This window comes from Numida meleagris, chromosome Z, assembly GCF_002078875.1.
Source record: "Numida meleagris isolate 19003 breed g44 Domestic line chromosome Z, NumMel1.0, whole genome shotgun sequence".
In the NCBI taxonomy this organism is placed as follows: domain Eukaryota; kingdom Metazoa; phylum Chordata; class Aves; order Galliformes; family Numididae; genus Numida; species Numida meleagris.
Genome location: NC_034438.1, coordinates 70,333,821 through 70,355,328, shown reverse-complemented (window position 1 = coordinate 70,355,328; position 21,508 = coordinate 70,333,821). Strand labels below are relative to the sequence as shown.

The 21,508-nt window shown below is 41.3% G+C and overlaps 1 protein-coding gene across 1 annotated transcript in view; it reads right to left on the bottom strand.

The window, feature by feature from the left end:
- Positions 1–21,508, bottom strand: part of ACO1 (aconitase 1) — a 39,547-nt gene that overhangs the window by 4,397 nt on the left and 13,642 nt on the right. Inside the window, exons 3-17 of the mRNA XM_021380834.1 lie at positions 20,304–20,472; positions 17,834–17,971; positions 15,741–15,810; positions 15,453–15,636; positions 14,702–14,841; positions 13,572–13,743; positions 13,024–13,124; positions 11,900–12,016; positions 10,434–10,593; positions 3,699–3,834; positions 3,134–3,218; positions 2,742–2,898; positions 2,054–2,178; positions 1,247–1,351; positions 468–610 (exon numbers count right to left, since the gene is read on the bottom strand). Coding sequence (XP_021236509.1) covers positions 468–610; positions 1,247–1,351; positions 2,054–2,178; positions 2,742–2,898; positions 3,134–3,218; positions 3,699–3,834; positions 10,434–10,593; positions 11,900–12,016; positions 13,024–13,124; positions 13,572–13,743; positions 14,702–14,841; positions 15,453–15,636; positions 15,741–15,810; positions 17,834–17,971; positions 20,304–20,472 — 2,002 coding nt within the window. The remainder of the gene's footprint in view (positions 1–467; positions 611–1,246; positions 1,352–2,053; positions 2,179–2,741; positions 2,899–3,133; positions 3,219–3,698; positions 3,835–10,433; positions 10,594–11,899; positions 12,017–13,023; positions 13,125–13,571; positions 13,744–14,701; positions 14,842–15,452; positions 15,637–15,740; positions 15,811–17,833; positions 17,972–20,303; positions 20,473–21,508) is intronic.

The following is a 21,508-nucleotide window of genomic DNA, read 5'->3' as shown; positions in this document are numbered from 1 at the left end:
ACAGCTGCACAGAAACCTAAACTTCTGTAGTTCACGATATCCTAAGTATGTGAAATTGCTGTACATGCTGTAAGTGAATACAGAACTGATTTTTGGCCCCAAGGACTAAGAGCATTCTGCTTTGATAGGGAAAAAAAATCTCATTCCTTCATTTATGCATTGACTTACTACAAAAACAAGCCTGAATCATCGTCTTCCCCTCTCCATACAAACACCTTCAGTTCTCAAGTTGAATAGATCTTCATACCCCACACAAGCTTTTAGAACCAGTGTCAACTGCCGAAACAACAGACAAAGGGATGCTTTCCTTTCTTCTTTTACATATTCTCCAAGCATCCAAGGTGTGCACCCAAGGTACACAAGTGTCTATGAAGTGACAGCTGATACGTGTGCCCATAACGTGGTGTAGTAATTGTGGTTTGTTTCCTCTTCCCAATTTGTAACAGGAAGAAGAATGTACTGCTTACCCTCTGCTGGTCAAATAACGGGCTGCAGGACTATTCCTTGCTATATTCCCCGCTGGAGATATGTGGTCCGTTGTCACGGAATCTCCAAAATTCAACAGGACATAAGCATCTTCTATAGTTTTGGGGGTCTGAAGAGCCAAAGTCTAAGCCACCACAAGTACAAAGAACAAGATTTTAAAATGACACACAATTCCTTTATCTTTCTCAAAAAGACAAAATATGTAGAAGAAACATGCAAAATAGAGCCTCTCTTTTCATACAAGTTATGATAAAGAAAAAAACTGTATGAAAGATACAGACATTCTTAAACCAAGTATCATGTCCTGACTGCCTGTCAGCAAATTCATGTACGTATAAAATAGGAGAGGCAAAAAAGTTAGCTGAGGGCTTCAGTGGCACGTGCATGGACACAGAGGAAAATCCAGCATTCCTGGACATCTGCACACATTGAAATCTGCATTTTCTTTTACACAGTGCTGAAATTGCATCTGAGTACTGAATTATTTAGTGCAAAATGCAGGCAAGAAGATATGTGGGTTCCTTTCCTTTTCCTTCATTTGTGTTGTTACTACTTAAAACTATCCCAGCTTAACAAGGGGAATTTTCAAAAATCTTGAAGCAATAGAGAATCCTTGACATTTTTAGATTCGCTTGTGCCTTCGTATTCAAAGGCTGTCATGGTTGCTTCCGGGCCTCCTGAAGTGCCTCTGCCTCATCCTTAACATTAGTCATGGTTGCTGCACTGTTTGGCCTGATTCAAAGGGGAAGCACACACTTACCAGACCATCGAAGAAAGGCGGAGACTTGATGTATGTTGACTTTGGATTCCAAGTATATAGTGTGTCTGAGGGAGCATCTAAGGCATTCCAAGATTCATTTACTGTCTGAAAAACACATGAATATTCCATAAATACCTAAGTTTTCAGAAGCAACAGATTCGATTTCTGCAAAAGCCTTGCATTTTTCTTCAGGCTCTTTGGGAAGTTCTTGTGACACTACATTCTTTTTTGCTTTGTTTTTAATGATTCTAGCTGTTAAAGGAAATTGTAGGGAAATCCAAGTACCCTCCCTTCATTACAGAAAGAGAGCTACTTACCCAGTTTTCTGGCAATTATCTACATTATGAAGGCAGATAACATTTTATAACTCCCAAGTGTATTATCAGGAATCTTAGGAAATTTTTCTAACATGTAAACCCCAAGAACATTTTGTTTCAGTACCTAAGGAAGACTTGCAGGAATACATTACCAAGTACAAGTTTTCCTCTGCCATTTATGCTATCAAGTAATGCAGATGAATTATGTTGTCTGAGGAAAAATATCTGTGAGACTGGAACATCTCGCTTTCTAGTATCAGTTTAAAGTCCATAATCTGCAATACTCAGGATATGACCAGCCATAACAATCAGTTATGTAACTAGGAGCCATTTGAAAAAAAAATAAATAAAATCTCACTCAAATACTTGTCACAACCTGAGCAACAGCAACATAAGGAAAAGGTTCTTTTCCCTGTCAAAATCTATTCACTTAACATCTTCAGAACAGCGCAGCATATAAATGAAACCACTTCCTTGAGGATTAATTTACCTCTATTTTTTGGTAGACCTCCTTGAACATCCCAGGAATAACAAACTGACGCTCAACAGCTTGTATCTCATTTCGTGTTGGCCAGATGTCTTTCAGGAAAATCTTCTTCCCTGAAGCATTTATTCCTGTATAAATTGATCATGTTATACCTCCTGAATAAACGTTCCATTAAGAAAAAGAAAGAAAAGTGTATCTTGCTGTGCCCTTCAGCTGTGCGTTCCTTCTAGCCCAACGAAGACTCATGAGAAACACCCTTTCTCAACTACAAGAGTCTGACAGATGATGGCCTCATGAACTTGATGCCTGTACATATGCCTATTTTTGCGATTTCTATTGGTCTTCCAGAATATTTGTACAATAATTTAGGTTAGAAAGGATCCATAAGGGTTGTCTAGTCGAACTGCCTACTCAAAGAAAGCCTGCTAGGTCAGGCTGCTCATGAAAAACCACCACTCATATATATATCAAAAATGTCTCCCATGGAATTAGAATATGAGGCAGACTTGGCTTTCCCCTTCCTCCAACGCATAGACTCCATTTTTGCTCCATTGTCTAACAATTGCATGCTTTGTATCCCAGATGTACTCACACATTTGAAGTACCTCCTGGGGACAAACATTTCTTAAGAGCTCAATTCCAACTAGTTCCATTCATAAGGTATGAGAAGAAGCATCCCACAGCGTCTTACCCAAAGGTTCTTTCTCAAAGTCAATCCGGACAGTTCCTGCAATGGCATAGGCTATCACTAGTGGTGGAGAGGCTAGGTAGTTAGCACGGGTGTTGGGATGCACACGCCCTTCAAAGTTCCTGTTGCCAGACAAAACACCCACTGCTACGAGGTCTCCCTGCAAGAGTTTGAGACAAAGGAAGCTGGTGCAGCAGGTTTGCAGAGTTGCATCACGCTGCAGCATCAGTAAGAGGACAAAGAACTGTCTCCTTCCAGATGATCCCCAAGTACCTCCCACAGAAAATGAACTGCATTTACTTCGTACACAGCTGACAAGGTCTAGCTCAGTACTGCACAGAGTAGAGAATAACTTACCTAAATAAGCTGCACACGAAAATCTGACTGATGCATACCTGTGTAATGGCTTCAACAACGGAGTCTGGCAGCGGTCCACTATTGCCAATACAAGTCATACAGCCATAACCCACTACATCAAACCTAGACAGAGCATGAAAATCATCAAGGAATGAAAAAACTATTTTGGAGCTAGGTGTTTAACTCCCTAGCAATTGGTTAGGCTTACTTTCAGAAGATGTACTGTTTTAATAGATCCACTGCTGCTGAAAGAATGATCAATTTTTCTTATTGCAGTGACACTCCATGTATACAGAGCAAAGAGCTGGGAAACTGCTGTTATCTAGCAAGATAAACAACAATATATTGCCATTTATGCTATTTTAAAACAACTACTCTTGAAAAAGCTTCCGTTTTCCTGTGTAGGAACATGAGTCTTCAAGAAGTAGGCAGCAAGCCCTTTCCCAACTTGGCACTAAGTCAGCAATGCATTAATTCATGCAGCAGCATGTTGTAGGGCATCTGCCATATCTTTTAATCTGTGCAGACAAGGAGTTATTGTATTGCAACACTTGGCAGTGCTTACAGTTAAGCACTGGACAACAGTAAGAAAAACACACTTACCCTAACTGAGCAAGGTAACTCATGACTCCACTCTCTCTCAGATAGTAAGTGACAACGCCACTTCCCGGGGACAGGCTAGTTTTAATGTAAGGCTTCACTGTCAAACCAGCTTCAACAGCTTTCTTAGCAAGCAATCCTGAAAAATGCAAAGGACAGTTGCAGATTTTCCTGGAAGTGGGATAGTTTGGTGGATCAACAGGTTAACACCAGTGTCATTAAATAACTGGACAGCAGAAAGGGACTGCAGCACTAATTCCAGAGTAACCAGCTAGAGTACAAGTGCACTGCTGAACTGTAAACCCAGTCTGCAATTTCTGTTTCATGAGAAAGTAATGGGAAATTACATTCAACAAAACACACTCACACCGGAGTGGCATGTAGACATTCATAACTCAAAAGGTTAAATGAACACTAGCCATTAGACAACCATCTCACCAAAAATGCAGTGAAGGATTTTTACCTTCCCACCTCTGGTAGTCTAGTGCTGAAATAACAACCAACCTATCAGCTGGTGCACTCATACCAATTGCTTCTGAGGGCAGCAACTCTGGTCCTCGTCACAATTTGTTGCTATTTTACCAGTTCTTATTTGCAATGTGCATAGATATGATCTAGTGGAATCAGTGTGTTGCCAGAAACGTATTTATTCTGACCTTCTTCCATTTAAATGAGTAGTTCATATACAGGGGAACATTCAGAAAACAAATCCTCTCCATCTCCTTACCAGGATGGTATGGTATTTTTTTTTTTTTAATTTTTTTAAATGGCAAATTTTTTCTCTCACACACCTGCTTGGATGAGAAAGTATATGTCAGCTTTGCTTTGATCCAACATGAGCTCCACCAGGGAGACAATCATCATACTGGTTTGTTTGTTGTCAGCTGTTTGCCATTCTGTTAGACATGTCCTGGAGACCTCCTCTTAAAGTATTTTGTGAGAAGGCCCGGACTTAGATTTGGAGGCCTAAAGGTAGATCATACATTAAAAAAGTAGCCCCATTCTTGAAATTGCTGAGGCTACCTAGCTATCAGAGACAGCTGTTGTAAACTGCAGTACTTGGTAACCATGACCAGATGATCATCCTAAGATCTGAGAGCCTGACAGCCTGTCTGAAAGCGTCAGCTTCTGCTTTCCTGCAAATATTAGCTCTGAAAAGAATGCAAAATCAAACTCTAAACCAGGCAAGGAAATGACAGAACTTAAGTTACTTTGAGAAAGCTTAATCCAACTCTTTTTCAAAGTCACAGTAGGCTGTCAAGGCTACTACAGCATATGCACACTGTCCCCACAAACATACAGACCTCCCATATCATTTAGAGCACAGGATATACTATTGTAGTTTGAAAGAACTACCCATATTTTGGATTTCTTTTAGCTTGGTTGGCTAGTGTTGAAGCACTGTATGTTTTATTTAATTTCAAACTCCACTTTGAATAAGAAATTATCATCTTTCCTGGGGATATCTGAGAGGGTTCTCCACAAGGTAGTGTATAAACAGTTACCAGAGACTGAAAGAATTATTCTTTCCCTCCTTGGCAAAGCCAAAGAGTAAGGCAGCAAAGGTAAGAGCTCCTACTGAATCTGAGTGAATATGTTGAGATCCTTGGCATGACATTTTTCAGGCTGTGTATTACATTGTAGTGAATGCATTCAGAGTACCAACTTCATTTGCATCTGCAGAGATTTCTATGCATTAAACTCTTCGAGCTATTAAGCTAATCAGGCTGAAAGACCAGCATCCCCATGCCACAGCAAAGAGGATTAAAATGCACACCATTAGCCTGGAAACCAAAGGTGTGAGGAAACTGTATACTAAGTTGGAGCAACTGAGGGACACACACACCTAGAACTAAAGGAAAAAAGACTGAATAAAGATAGCCTGCCTGAAGGAAACCTATTTCTCGATCCTCAGAAGAAAGAAACACAGCTCAACTTCTGTGACCGTTATCAGGATGGACCTGATCTGGTTGTCCTGTTAAGGGCAAGTGAACTGGGAGACATTAACCTTGTTCCTCTCAAAGGAGCAAGAAACAAAGCCTTCCCTCCACTTCTCACCCCTGCCACCCCCTACGCTGCCATCATCTCCATCCCTGCTGCAGGGAATCTAAAGATGCTTTGTGCCGGGGAAAAGCGTGAGCTGCCAGTACTGTAGAGTTCCCAGAGAAAGATGCTAGCCCAAGAACAGGTGACAAATACCATCAGATAAACTAAACACAAAGTGATTGTTGGTGGTGGTTGTCTACAATCCAAGGTTTTCCCAGCAACACAGGAACTCTGCATGACGTCTCTACTCTTGAGGAAATCACCAGCTCCTCCAGTTAAGCATTCTCCCAAACCTAGCTTACATTCAAGTCCTGCATTCAGATACCATCTCCAGATCAAACCTATTTTTTCACAGATAGAGCACCAGATCCTGTAGAGAGGGGTATGATTTAAAAGGTTTACAGAACATCACTGGTTTTGCTGGATTGCTTTGTAAATTTCTAAAATTTCAAATAAAAGCATAGGAATCAAAGAGGCATTGCACATCTTCTGTTTATGCCATCAGCAAGATGTTCTTACTGTCTTTTTCTAGTTGGACCTAGAGAGTAGCAGGAGACTGCTGACATGGCAGAGCATCACTGGGGTGCACAGCTCCTCTCTTCAGAAGTCATGCTGCTGGACTGATGGAGTATTTGCTAGAAATGGCAACAAACTGAGAAGAGACTGCTGTTTTCTTTCGTTAACATTACTTGAAAAACTGATTTCTCCCCTCTCCCCCCATCTGGAGAACAAAGGTCTAGGTAACTAGTGATCCCCTTTAAATACAGTTTTATTTGCTTCTTGACTCAAAACACCTGGGTCTCAGCAACAGCTCTAACTGCTGCAGCCAGCCAAGCCTTGGGCCCCTCACAGCGATGTCACTGTGATGACACCTCCCAGCAGAATGGTTGTCCGGTGAAGTCTCCAGTGACTGGAGAAAGGGAAACATTACTCTCATTTTTAAGAAAGGGAGAAAGGATGACCCAGGGAACTACAGGCCGGTGAGCCTCACCTCTGTGCCTGGGAAGATCATGGAGCAGATCCTCCTAGAAGACATGTCAAGGCACTTATGTGACAAGGAGGTGATCCAGGACAGCCAGCATGGCTTCACCAAAGGCAGATCTTGCCTGACCAATCTGGTGGCCTTCTAGGATGGAGTGACGGCATCAGTGGATGGGAGAAGGGCGATGGATGTCATCTACCTGGACTTCTGCAAAGCCTTTGACATGGTCCCTCACCACATCCTTCTCTCCAAATTGGAGAGGTATGGATTTGAAGGATGGACTGCTCGGTGGATTAAGAACTGGTTGGCTGGTCACAGCCAAAGGGTTGTGATCCATGTGTCAGGGTGGAGGCCGGTCATGAGTGGTGTCCCCCAAGGCTCAGTCGTGGGACTGATGCTCTTCAACATCTTTATCAATGACAAAGATGATGGAATCGAGTGCACCCTCAGCAACTTTGCAGATGACACCAAGCTGAGCAGTGCAGTCGATACACTGGAAGGAAGGGAAGCCATCCAGAGGGACCTGGACAGGCTAGAGAAGTGGGCCTAATGAGGTTCAACAAGGCCAAATGCAAGGTGTTGTACTTGGGCTGGGGCAATCCCAGGTATTGATACAACCTGGGGGAAGAACTCCTTGAGAGCAGCCCTGCGGAGAAGGACTTGGGGGTCCTGGTGGACGAGAAGCTGGACATGAGCCAGCAGTGTGCGCTGGCAGTCCGGAAGGCCAACTGTGTTCTGGGCTGTATTGAAAGAGGAGTGGCAGCAGGAACAGGGAGGTGGTGGTCCCCCTCTACTGGGCTCTCGTGAGGCCCCACCTGGAGTACTGCATCCAGGCCTGGGGCCCCCAGTACAAGAAGGACGCAGAGCTGTTGGAAGGAGTTCAGAGGAGGCCACCAAGATGATCAGAGGGCTGGAGCACCTCTCCTATGAGGAAAGGTTGAGGAAACTGGGCTTCTTCGGCTTGGAAAAGAGAAGGCTTTGGGGAGACCTCATTGTGGCCTTTCAGTACTTGAAGGGAGCATATAAACAGGAGGGGGTATGACTGTTTACATGAGTGGATAGTGATACGACAAGGGGGAATGGTTTTAAAATGAGACAGGGGAGGTTTAGGTTAGATATTAGGAGGAAGTTTTTCACTCAGGGGGTGGTGATGCACTGGAACAGCTTGCCCAAGGAGGTTATGGATGCCCCGTCCCTGGAGGCATTGAAGGTAAGGCTGGACGTGGCTCTGGGCAGCCTGGTCTAGTGGTTGGCAACCATGCACACAGCAGGGGAGTTGAAACTAGATGATCTTTGAGGTCCTTTTCAACCCAGGCCATTCTATGATTCCATTCTATGATTCTATTCTATGACTCTATGAATCCCCACAGTTCAGTTCGATTTCACTTGCTAACTTGCAGGTCTTGTCGCAGAAATGGCTACAAGTGCAAACTTCAGCCAAATTGAGACAAGAGAAATTGAAAGTGAGCCATCTGCAGCAGAAACTCCCTCTGTTTCTGATCCAGCTTCATTCATTGACTTAATCTGCACAGATTCACCAAAATAAAACATGACTGCAAAAGGCCTCCCTCACTTCCTGAACTTCCAGCAGAGGAAGAAGCATTTGCTGCTAGTAGGAAGGTACATCAGTTGCTCCAAACATGAACTCCCACAGTGTTTTGGTGGGAGGGACGGAGGGTCCAATAACATAAGCCCTGGTAACAGAGGAGATGAGGACAACAGAAAACATTCTGATGTTAATTCCTTTCTGGCCATTTTCAGGTATTTTAAGGTATCATTGCAAAGTAGTAGAAATATGGATAAAATATATTTAAGTTGTATCAAATATATAAAAAATAAATCAGGATATGATTAGTCTATTTATGTACATATATTTGCAACATATCTTGTTTTAGTCAGCCTAAGATGTAGCATTAAGCTGACCAATAGACATTCTAATACTAACTCTTGTCTGTAGCAATTTAATGTCTTAGTTCTTGTATCTTGTTGTCTTTCAATCTCAAACTGATAGCAACTCTTCTCCTTTGCATTTTTTTTTAATATTGCAAGCCAAGAGTTGCCCAGAAGAGACATGCCCTGGCCACCCCTGCCCTGCAGTGAGATCTGAACACGAATCATCTGAGGAGCAGCCCAGGTACACTAACCAGGTATCCCCACCACTCAGCAGCCACCTGAGCCCAAAACAGCACTGCTCCAACCCTGCCAGACCCTGCTGCAGCAGCAGGGAGGGAAAAGTACCAGCCTCTGGCCCCCTCCCTGCTGCCACCAAGCAGCAGCCAGACCGTGGGTACCATTTCTCCTCCTCCACCACATAATGCTCTACCCTGCATGGCACCCAGTTTTCCAACTGGCCCACCGCCACCAGAGCTTCTCCAGCTCCCACAAGCACCAGAGCTGGAGGCTCCTCGGGCCGCCTTGTCTTTCCTTCATCCATTCTTTGCAATGGCCATGGGGGCAGCTGCCGTACTGATGCCACCTGCCTGGTAGCCCTGGACAACCCCACACTGCTCAGCTTGCACCTGCAGCTCCGACAGGGCCAATAGAGGTCATGAGCCTGCACCTCAGTGAAAACAGTGGGGACAGCCACACCATTACAGGTTCTTAAGTTACTAATTAATAGATAGGTAGTTCTGGAAATAAGATGCGTGAGTAATAAACCTTCTCAGTCGTCATGTCCTTTTAGTTATTCTTTCATTAATTTATTTAATGGTGAAATCTCAGGTTGAATTTGTGTTTCATCTGTCAAAAAGGAAGTAGAAGCAATTGTTCTAACATCAACTGAATGGCTTTCTGTAAGAGTCAAGTTCTAGATTCTTAGCAGAAGAGATATACAAATAAATAATAACAACCAGCAAATACTAATAATTAATTTCAAGAGACAGCTTCCCTTATGAACTCTTTTAAGTGGTACTTCCTGATTCATACTGCTATCAACCATGAGTTGTACTATAGCAATGCTGGTCCCAACCAATGGTAATCTTTCCAATACATTCAATCATTTTAATACTTCTCTTCATGACCTGAGAGATGTAATAAATTGCTGAAACACGAGCTGCATCTTATTGATAGACAAATGCATAAGTCAGCTTGTTTGGTTCATCCATCTTAGCTCAAATTTTATCTATTCATATTCACACCAATTGTATTATAGTATTTGAATGGTGATAAGCAAGAGAGTGGGGGAAACTAAGTCCACCTCTGACCACTTGTTGGATACAGTTCACATGAAAATGACAAGGCTCTGAAAGACAAATTCCAGAGAATACATTTTTCCTAATTTAGTTGTCCCCACAGACTCTTGCTCAGACAGCTAAGCATACGCTTCGTACTCTGCTGATAGATAAGAGCACCTCCAGATTTAAACTAACAGACCTTTCTTCACTGTCCCTTTCCTTCTGGTGCTTTCAGTAGTCCCTCCTCAGCTCCAATCACAGAACTACAGAGCAGTTTTTGTGCATCTAATCAGGTGTCAGAGGTGCTGGTTAATTCAGCTCCAGTTTGACCTGGAGAGAAAACAGTGCAGGAATAATATACTTCAACCCACATTTCCAGCTACTATTTCCAGAATTTCTTCTGCTACTCCTTAGGGACTAACCTCAATTCTAGTATGCCAAATGATGAAAACAGAGTTAGTGCTGTCTTTGTCTTCACAATACACAGCCAGAGCCACAGAAAGACTACTGCACATAAAACCGAGCAGACGTACTTACCTGCTCCCAACATAACGGAGGGGTTACTGGTATTAGTACAGCTTGTAATGGCAGCAATCACTACCGATCCGTGACCTAGCTCGAAGTCACAGCCCTCAAAATTAAATTTGATTACACTGTTGTGTCGATCCGGGGCAATCTGGAATCCCTTGAATCCTTGCTGTAAGAGGGAAACGAAAGAAGAAAAAAAGGATGCCCTTAATGTAAATATTTTTACTGGAAATTAGCTGCAAACTTCATGAATGAGAAGTGTCAAGAAGCGTCAGTCACACCAGTGCTTGCACCGGTGGTGGAGGTTTGCACCTTTGGTCAACGTGGAGGACAAAAATTATTTCCATGGTTCTATATCCCATTTTCTGTTTACTGGTAAAATAGACAGCCTTCAAAGCAGAAGTATTTGTGTTTTCTTCCTGCATGAATTTATCCCCCTTTTGTTTGCTCAGATGCTTCTGCTCTACTTGCTCTGGATTCCTGATCACACATCTGCTGGGAAAGCAAAGATTCCCCAGGATAGTCTTGCTAGACAGCCTAGTTCTAAGATTTTAGCCATAACATGTAAGACTTTTAAGCAGTGAATATGAAAAAACGCAAACATACGTTACAGGATGATTTCAGAGGCAAAAGTCTGAACAGTTGATAAAGAGCAAGAAGGCACTGTTTGCAGCATAAGGCATTAAGTCTAGAGATTTGGAAGGATAAGGTCCCTTAGTGCAGTTAGGAACACGTAACAAATCAAGATTCGAAATCACTGCAGTTTAAGCTTCTTGGTTTAAATCACTGAAGTTCTGTGCTGATATTTAGCAGGTAGTGTTACTGTATGAGGTTATCAGGGAGGGGTATCATATCAAGTAAGGATTCAAACTGATTTTGCAAGCTTGCAAGTTGGGGCATAATAATTCAAACTAAAATCTCGTTTTTCTTTCAATGACTGTTTTTGATTGGATGATGTAGAGAGAAGTATTTATTTCTCTAAATGTCTTTTTTTCTGTCCTCAACGTCAATGTGAAAGAGACACAGAGACAGAAGTAGTTTTGGACTGCTGAATCCAGCCTGAGTAGTGAATGCAAAACTACCTTGCAGAGCTCAAGGTTTAACGCACTTTGAAAGCTCTGATGTAGAGCTGGCTAGTCATCATACAGGTCAGTCCAGCAGCTACTTTGTCCAAACTACAATAGCCAGTGTAGCTTTTTTAGAGATCCCAATCACACACTGAACTTGCGTTAGGCCTAAGACTGGTCTAAGATCAGAAGGAACTATATTTCAGTAGGATAGCAGCAGCTTCAGGTGAAAGGACATAGAAAAGGAACACTGACGTCACTTTCTATACTGCATTCAAACACCAGACAAACACTTTCATTCACTTCTCAACAGGAAAGCAAGGAGCAAACTAGTTAATCCCAGAATGTAGCTCCTGAACTATTTTTAGAAGCACACATTAGTTTGTAGACCCCCATGTTCCCAGTCACCTTTGCTCCCAGACAAGTCTCAAAGTCGTTCTTCATATCTGACACAGCAACTTTGTCCTGGGGTCTTTTTGGTCCACTGCAGCAAGGCACAACAGTATGAAGATCCAACTCAACAACCTGTTCAGTAAGAATAACAGAGAGGGTTTCAGCACTTACGACAAGCTGAAGTCAGTTAAGTCAGAGGTGTGCTTCACTTCACTGCTGAATCAATGCTAAGTCTGCACATTTTTATGTTTGTAGGAATGATGAGAGACATATAAGATGAGAAAGATCAGAAGAGAAGGAACAGTTCTACACTGAGACCCTGCTAGCTCCCAGGTGTAGCTCTCAAAAGCAGCCCAGTCATTGAAAACTCAGTGTGTGACAGAATCATCTGAACAATGTAGATGGTTTAGAGAATTATGTCTTTTCACATGCTCGCAGCAGGATCCTTTTCAGAAATCTTGATACTAGCATAAACCAGAACAGACTATTTCTGCACACCCTAGGGAAAATATTCAGTCTAATAGGAAACACAAGAGATTATCATAGTTTCTTATTCCCCACCCATGTTTCAACTTTGCTTTTATAGTGTTTCTTTCTATTTTTACTAATGTTTTTTTAATAAGCAAGCAAAACGGAACCTAAGTTACAAAATTGGGACTATTCTTGAGTTGCCTAGATACAGACTATGATCTTGATTTTGTTGCATAGAAAACAGCTTATTTGGTATGCAGTTAGCAAATAAAGCTTCTAAGTCTCCTTCACGTAGTAAAATAAGTTGCTGAACATGAGAAGGGTAAACATGTGATAAGGCCTACAGAGAACACATCTGCATCATCTTGAAGAGCTCTCTTCATTTCTGCACCAGAGTTCTCAAAACTACACGGAACCAGTCGCAGTATCTGCAGCAGCTAGAGTTCAGCTGACACTTAGTCTATACTGATGACCAAATTTTCACATCTGGAGACTCAGCCAGCTGGCTCAATTCAGAACTCAGTGGACTAAGACAGCCGTACAGATAAAGTCAAAGGAACAGAAGGAGTACCTTCATTAGTTTTAGTTTCTTTAAAAAAAGAGACAACAGTCGTATTAAAATAGAGCAGGGAATAAAATAAAGGAGCTGAAAGACTGCAATTTCTAACCTGTGTGAAGTCTGGATCCTGAGAGGAGTTCTTGAAATCTCTCAGCATTCCCACAGCCTCAAGATACTTTTTTGTGCAGAGAACTTTCTCTTTATCACGGCCTAAGGTGAAAGCCAGATACAGGAGAAAAAAATAAAACCACAAGTGGAACTGAGGAACTACTACATGACAGAAAGTAAAACTGGCTATTGCACACTGTTCACACTACACTGTGCACAGAAGGACAAGTATTAGGGACTCACCAGAAACAAAGCAACTGAGCAGATTTAGTGGCTTTTCCAGAACAAAAGCTTAGGTTCCTGCTTTTGTAATGGACAGCCTACCTGCAAGGAGGGCTAAGCAGACAGTTAAAAGACAACATAAAATTTTGCTCTTCCTAAATATAGGTACTAACACTAAGAGCAAGAAACAAGCTGAATAAGCAAATACATGATAAAAATATATGATTAAAGCTTCATGCTTGGAAGGCTCCACCTTCCCGTTGATGACTACACCATACAGACTTTGGGCTTCTACACTGTTAATTCATGTCTCTTCTCATAACTAACCTGTTTGCACCAGGTACCCAATGCTGATATCGTCCACTGGGAAATAGGCAGCTGTTGCTCCATACTCTGGACACATATTGGCAATGGTAGCTCGGTCAGCAATTGACAGCTGGGCTACACCAGGACCAAAAAACTCCACGAATTTACCCACGACTCCAACTTGGCGAAGGTGCTGTTACAAAAATACAGTGACTACGTCATTGATAGTTATCAAGAGACTTGTGTAAAAACTCTATACACAAGAATATATATTTCTATACCAGGAAACTTTATATAGTAAACTATATTAGAGGAACAAGGGCACAGAGCTGTAAAGTCCCAAGAAGATAAAACAGAGGGATGTAGTATTCCTTCTGAACGTGCTCTTCCTCTCACTTAAACTAGTGTCTATCTTCAAACAACTGTGTTTATCTTAACTTGACTCTCTAAGGAGAAAATAGTATGTGCTTTTTTGCCAGTGAACCACTGCAGACAGGGGAACAGGAATAGCTATATCCACAAGCACAGGAATCAAACTGCAAATCTCTGAAAACATACAACATTTCAATGAACTCAAAAAAATTACTTTCCCCAGCTGGAGTTTTCTCTAGAGCCAGCAACCCATGATGAACATATCTACCAGACTGCTGAGCTCAAACTCAACATTACTGCTGACTCAGTAATACTCTTAATTCAGTTACAAGCCACAGAGTGAATAAACATATTATGAACGTGTGAGCAAAATACCCGCAAATCAAAGACATCAGACTGCAGCACTTCTTTGTTTTCAGCTTCTACACTGCCTCACTCTAAGTGAGGCCTTCCAAAGAGAGCCATTCTATTTCTTTTGAGATGCTAAAGAATCAAGAACTTTGTACAAATACTGCTGTTCCAAAACGGACCTACACATGAGGAATTAAACAGGCAATTTATGTACCAGCTCTCTGCTCTATTCTATCTAGGTTTTGGGAAACAGATTTGCATTAGCAAATTTGAGTAGTTGATTCCAATCCACATAGCAGTAAGTCTTAAAGACCAAAACAACTAAATCAAAGTATACACAGAGATCCTAAGTATGCAGCACAGTGGCTCTTGTCTTAGAGTACATGCAGTTTTCAGCGGTAGTGGCAAAAATAAGGCATGTTCATTACCTTGGTAATGGTGAGCACTATGTCAGTGGATGTTACCAGTGGCTGAGGGTTTCCTAGCAGCTTATAGCCAACCACTTCTGGAAGCACCATGCTGATTGGCTGGCCCAACATCACCGCTTCTGCTTCAATGCCACCAACACCTGGAAGTAGCAGAACTAAACTATCAGACTATCCAAAAGACACAAATAAGTATTTCATGATGACTTGATTTAAGGTGAGAGAAGGCACGCAGTAAAACAGGGCTGAAATCTCTGTGAACAGACATTTGTCTTCTCACTTCAGTTTTTGCAAGGCTGATTTTTTGTAAGGTTAAGCTTCAGTTTCATACTTTCAGCCTTGATCCTCAGCCATCAGATGGGATGTTAAATAAATTTAAGTAACTCACTCTGAGGAGACTTGGATTTCAAAGTAAGCGATGTAAAAGCTTCATTTAATGACTTAACCATGCCATGAATAAACAAAGAACAAAACCCCTGACACGGCACAGAACAATGATGTACTGCTTGTGAAATGCGTTGTAACTATTGGTTATCAATCAAAAGCAGAAAAGCTGTTTTACAGGAAGGCAAGTTTACTAGACTCAAAGGTATATATTGTTCCCCCCCCATGGAACTGGGGTAGGAACTAGCTGATCCTTAAGGTCCCTTCCTAACCCAAACTATTCTATGATTCTGTAATTTTGAAGCATATGGATTGCTCTAAAGAATGCTGATCAGCCAACTAACTATTCACCATGTGCTACTGCACGTACCCCAGCCAAGCACTCCCAAGCCATCTACCATGGTGGTGTGCGAGTCAGTGCCCACCACACTGTCTGGATAGTAGTAGCCATCCTGATCCATCACCACTCTTGCTAAGTATTCCAAGTTCACTTGGTGGATGATCCCGGAGCCTGGTGGAATAATCCTCATGTTTTTAAAAGCCTGAGAGCCCCACTGAAAAAAAAATAGAGTCAAAAGTTTTTAACAAATGTGTGCACTGGAAGAATTTATGTTTGATCCATCTTTGGTCATGCAAATAAGATTAACTATTTCAGTACCTTTAAGAACTCAAACCTTTCTTTGTTCCTTTCAAATTCCAAATCCTGATTCTTTTGCAAGCTGTCTGATCTGCAAGTGAAAATAATCAGCTGTCACAATCACAAGGGTCCACCTGATATTCATGTATGGTCAGACATGACCAAAGGGTGAAAGAAGAATTATTAGCTAATTTTAATGCTGATCAATCTCATCTTTTAATGTCATCACAGCAGCAAAACAAAGGTAATCAATGTTGCTTGCATTATTTAAGAAGTTTAGTTTAAATGTGAGTGCTAGTCTGCATATCATACAGATGGTTGGCTTGAAACTTGTATTTTGGGAAAAGGTAGACTACACATTAGAGCAATATGAAGATTTCAAAGCCTCAATAAACATAAGGAAATCAGAAAAGCAGAAAAGAGAACTGGAACACTTCAGTTTAGCAGCAGCTAAACACTTCAGTTAAGCAGCAGCTACCCCTGTGGTTCAAGACAGAAAGGGCTAACAAACTCCCCATTTGTATCAGCTCTCTAACCTAGGGCTGAAGAGTTTGAAAGAACTAAAGCACCAGACTGGCCAACATTCTCTCCACATACACAAGGTGCTAGCAGAATTAATATAAGTCTGAGACAAAAAGTAACTGTTAGCAAAAAATTACCCAAATAAAGTCCTGAATAGGACTGATAAAATGAAAGCCACTAAAATAGGCAGAAAAATAATCAAAACACTGTGATAGCAGAAGGAAACGTACTACTTCCCAAAGATCTAATAAAAATGATGCAGATGTCATTTACAAATTTTAAAATGTTAGGCTTTTAGTTTATTAAACTGATGCTAAAACACCCACTAAGTCACTGATAAGTCTTATTTTTAATTTTGTCAGTGTTTCTAAATTCCTTAGTGTTAAGATTCACATATAACACCACCAAAACGTAAAGGGAGCTTATTTTTGACAGGAGTATATGTCAGATTTTTTTGGCCTTTTCTCTCCCATCAGTTATAAAACTGAAGCAGTGAACTTGTGCCCCTATAAGCCTTCAGTCAAAAATTTTAAAAGAAAAACCATGGAAGGAAGGAAAAGGTTACATGTAAAAGGTTTCTGTCAACATTCTGTTCTGAAACAAGTTCTGTGTTACAGTTCTGCTCAGAAGTTCCGTATTTTTATTCTGCTGAGGCCTTGAAATATTGGCACTGATAAAATGTTTTTTATGTTCTTTAATTTCTACTTTTTATTCTTTTTTGCTGTAATTTAAGAGGCCTGCTTCAAGACTATCTTTTACAGAGGACAATAAATACAGAGTATTTTTGCAGGCAAGGCAACTGCAGAACAACAAATTTCAGAAGTTTGGTACAAGAAGGAAATCACAACGAAACATGCAATGGCAGGATCTGTTTCTAAGAGTATTTTGGTAGGGTCAGGTTTACATGTGAACGCTAAAAGGAACCCTCAGTAGAGGTCTTAGATTTAGCAACCCTGCACTCAGCAGGGGGGTTGAAACTAGATGATCTTTGAGGTCCTTTTCAACCCAGGCCATTCTATGATTCTGTGATTCTATGATTGATTCTATGATTTAACTGTGAGTCTAGTGAGCATTTGTCTGTCTGTGGCACGTTCAGGATTGGCTTGCATTATGCTTCTTTCCTATACTTTTAGAAGTCATATTAAACAATGTCTTGTGCTCTTCTCTGTGGAGGTAGAGAATCAGCCAACAGCTGAGTCAGGGGAGCTCAGGTCTACTCTTACACAAATAAGGAAAAAAGGAGACAGTCTTGTCTGTCCTTTCCAGGAAGCTCCGCAAGGTCAAAAAGTGCAAGTGGAAAAAAGCTATTTCTGAACAACTAATAGTAACGCAGCATTATTATGGAAAACTGTGATCACCACAGGTCTGGAATGAGCCTGTTTCTATTAACATTCAGTCCAGGCTTGGGCTGCTGAGAAATGCTCTACAGAAAGAATAAAATTTCCATTTTGTTCACAGGAACAGATACAACGCTTTAACTCCATCACTTCTCAGGTTCTACAATGTTATCGTCCAAATGCCTAGAATATCACCAATTACATTACCAGCGTCCTCACTAACATTAAGAAGGAAGAGACATTTTGTATCCTTACCGCCTGTTAAAATCAACCTGGATGGAGTGATCTATCACTAGATCAGCAGGGCAGATAGGATTGATTTTTTCAGGGTCCCCACCAAGTTTCTTCACAGCATCACGCATCGCAGCGAAGTCAACAACAGCAGGTACCCCACTGTAATAGAAGATAATTAGGCAATGTGAAACAATCTGGAGAAGAAAAAAAAGCAAAACAAATTCAGCCCAAGTCCTGAGACTCAGAACAGACACCTACAGCCACATATGAAGCAAACCATGGGCTCAGCCTAAGTCTGAGTCAAGTCCTGGGATCATTACCCTACTGCAGAGACAGTACTCTTAGGAACATGAATTCAGAAGAACAGGAGACACAGAACTGCATCTACATCCTGAATGCTGTAACAATGAAAAACTAAAACCAAAATTCATCAACGTTCATCAAGGAGTTTAACATGCTTGGCTGGGACTCCAGAAGAAATAGTTCAATTCAGCATTCCTTTGTGAGAGAAAAAAAAAAAAGTTGCCTGTGATGTGCCTGTAACTATTTAAAATCACTCAGTATCTCACACAGAACAAGCTTCTGCACGAATAGCCCCAAGTAACAAGAATTTGTTCTGAACTCCTGATCGTAAGAATGCTATTAACATTTTAAAATATAGCAGAAACACTGCAGGAAGAATCATGGTTGAGGTGTCAGGAACCTCTGGGGGTCCTCTGGTCCAACCACTCTTCTCTAGCAGAGCCATCTACAGCAGGTTGCCCAGGCTTCTGCACATCCCCAAGGACAGAAACTTTGCAGCCTCTCCTGGCAATCTGTGCCAGTGCTCCTCCTCCCTCAAAAACGTAAAGAACTGTTTCCTCATGTTCAGAGGGAACCTCTTGTTTTTCAGTTTGTACCCATTGCTTTTTGTCTGTCACCGGCACCACTGGAAAGAGCCTCACTCCATTCAGTTTGCACCCTCCATCCAGGTACTTACATACACTGATAACATCTCCCTCTCAAGCCTTCCCTTCTCCGAGCAAAAAAAGCTCCATATTATCTAGCACTCACACTATTAGCTGTCGATGCTCAGTAGCTTGAAGCAGTTTTTTTTGTCCCAGAATATGCATACATCATGGAAAGCAGCAGATGCTGCATTATGGATGGATTTGAGGGAGGGCAGGGGTGGATGCAGGTGAGAGGAAGATTTATTTACCAACTTACAAACCTCATGCAACTGAAAAGAAACAGAGACAACACTCATCTATATACTTAGAGGAACTCAGCTTAACTGCAGAACAGTGAGATCTAGTAAATTCAATAATCCTAATCCATGACCTATGAATGTAATTGTTACATGCCTTCTGTAAGGCTGCCAAAGGCTCCATTTTCTAAAAGCTCCCTCTCAGGAGCATGTTCAAGAGCTTGTTTATGAATACAGCTGCTCTGCAGAATTAAAGCAAAATTTTTATAACTCAGAGAGGATGAGTAAGAAAGAAAAGCAGTAACAAATGGAACAAAGTTTGTTTGTAAACTGGTTTCCTCTGTACTCTTTTTTTAAGGTTAGTAGCAGCAAGCAGACAAAAATAAATATCTAGGAAATCAGCACTTTTTTTCTGAAATGGAAGCTCTGCTAGTTTTCCAAATGTCTTCAAAAGTTGAGCTGTACTGGACCTCCAGCACACAGCCAGCCTTTGGGAAACTGCAAACCTGAAGGCATGACAGGTAAGATACATTATAGTTCTGAAAAATAAAATAAGGTTACAGCTTAGCAGCACGGGGCTGAACACAGAAGAACTGAAATCTCTGCCTCTGTACAAAGGTACAGGACAAAGGTACAAAGTGAAGTGGACTTTCACATCAAAACCTCTATTAAAAACAGAAGTTACTGTTTCACCTGAAAATTTACTTTCCACATCTATCAGGGACACACTAACATATAGGGATTACCAACACTGCAATAAAAGGGCCCAGTTTCAGAGTCCATCAGGTAGGAACCTCAACGGACATTTTTGGGGAAAAGTCTACATTCATTTTTTCAAAAGCCTTTAAAAATATATATTTGGAACAACAGTGATTCAGAATAGAAAGCAATGATATGGCTTATAAATGAGGACTGAGGAGTGTAAAACATTAAAAGCAAGAGTCCCTCCAAAAAATAAATTTTAGAAGAAAAAACTGATAAAAAGAAAAAAAAAAACAGCAAAATTTCTTAATTCCAAATTTCTTCATTTGCATGCAAATGCATCCATCTTATTTTCTCTCAATTTTTGAGGAATTTCACGAAGATATTTATTTGTGCATCTTGGAGGTACTTCATCTATGTTTCTATTGTAAGTATTTCCCTCCCCAAGAGCTGTATGCATTATAGCATCCAGGAAAGCTGAACACAGTCCCTCCTAGCATTGCATTGCTATTATTTCTTTCAGCTCATCCTCTCCATCCCAAGCTGAGTACTCCTGCAGTTTCAAAAACCCTTCTTGCTAGGTTTGGAGAGCATCAGACTCACGTGAAATCTTGCAGAATAACTCGTGCGGGCTTAAATGGCACTTCAACATTCTTGTGTTGCATTACTTTCCAGTTGAGAATATTCTCAACATCTTGCTTCTTCACTAGGAACTCATCACAGTTCCGTATCGCTGCTTCCAAGAGGACTCGAATAGAAAATGGCAGGCATGCTGCATGGGTAAGAGGTAATAAACAGTGTATAAATGCACTAGAAGAACACAATTTTCCACCTGGAATAACTGAAGATATAGTTTAGATGTTCTAACCAGTTGCTTCTTCTCAAGAGATGGAGAATGAAAGTCAACTGCAGCATTTGTGCATTTGCTCATCTTCAAGACAGAAATATATAGGCCACTCCAAAAGTAATGCCTCCTATCTATTTCCATGGAAACCACAACAGATACAAGGAGCACAATCACACTCTTTGAAAGAGCAAATTCTCAGCTACAAAGCACTGTTTTTCAATAGTTACCACCACAAGCTATGCTTTTTTGCCAGCAATGAATAACAGCCAGCAAGCCATGCTCGTAAATATCTGCACCAGTGGAGGTGACCTGCTGCAATGATGTGAATACTGCTAGGAAAATGTTGCCCATGCAGTTCATTTTTTATCAGCTTAAACAGATGGATATCAGAAGGCATCAAATCCTGACTAAACAGCGGGTGTGGCAGGACAGTCCAGATTAGATTGACAACGCGCTCCATGGTCTTCAAACTGGTACAGGGTCTGATGCCAGCATGTTGCAGGAGAAAGGCTGTCTTCTCTCTGGCCTGACTCTAGAGCAGCATCAATGAATGTCAATGGGTTCGGTCTTTGGCAACAAAATGTAAGGGAATATTGGTGGGAAGATTCAACCTCTACTGCCGTATGACTAACATCTGCCCCGATATCGTGAGTCATCACAATAAAGTAGGAGGCATTACTTTTGGGTTAGTCCTTGTACATGTGAGATGTTACAAAAGATTAGAATAGTTTTGACAGCTCTACCGCAAGTAATGGGTGTGAAATAAAAATAAAAGCCTATCTGCAATAATAGATGTTTGAGATCCTCTCTATAAGTATTTCAATTCAAAAAACTGAGAAGTCTGTTGTAACACTCTACCCAGGGTCCCAAAGACACAGAAGTCATCTAATCACTTTGAATCACTTGCATTTGTGGGTGGTTTTTTTGTTGGTTGGTAATTCACCACCATCACCATACTCAG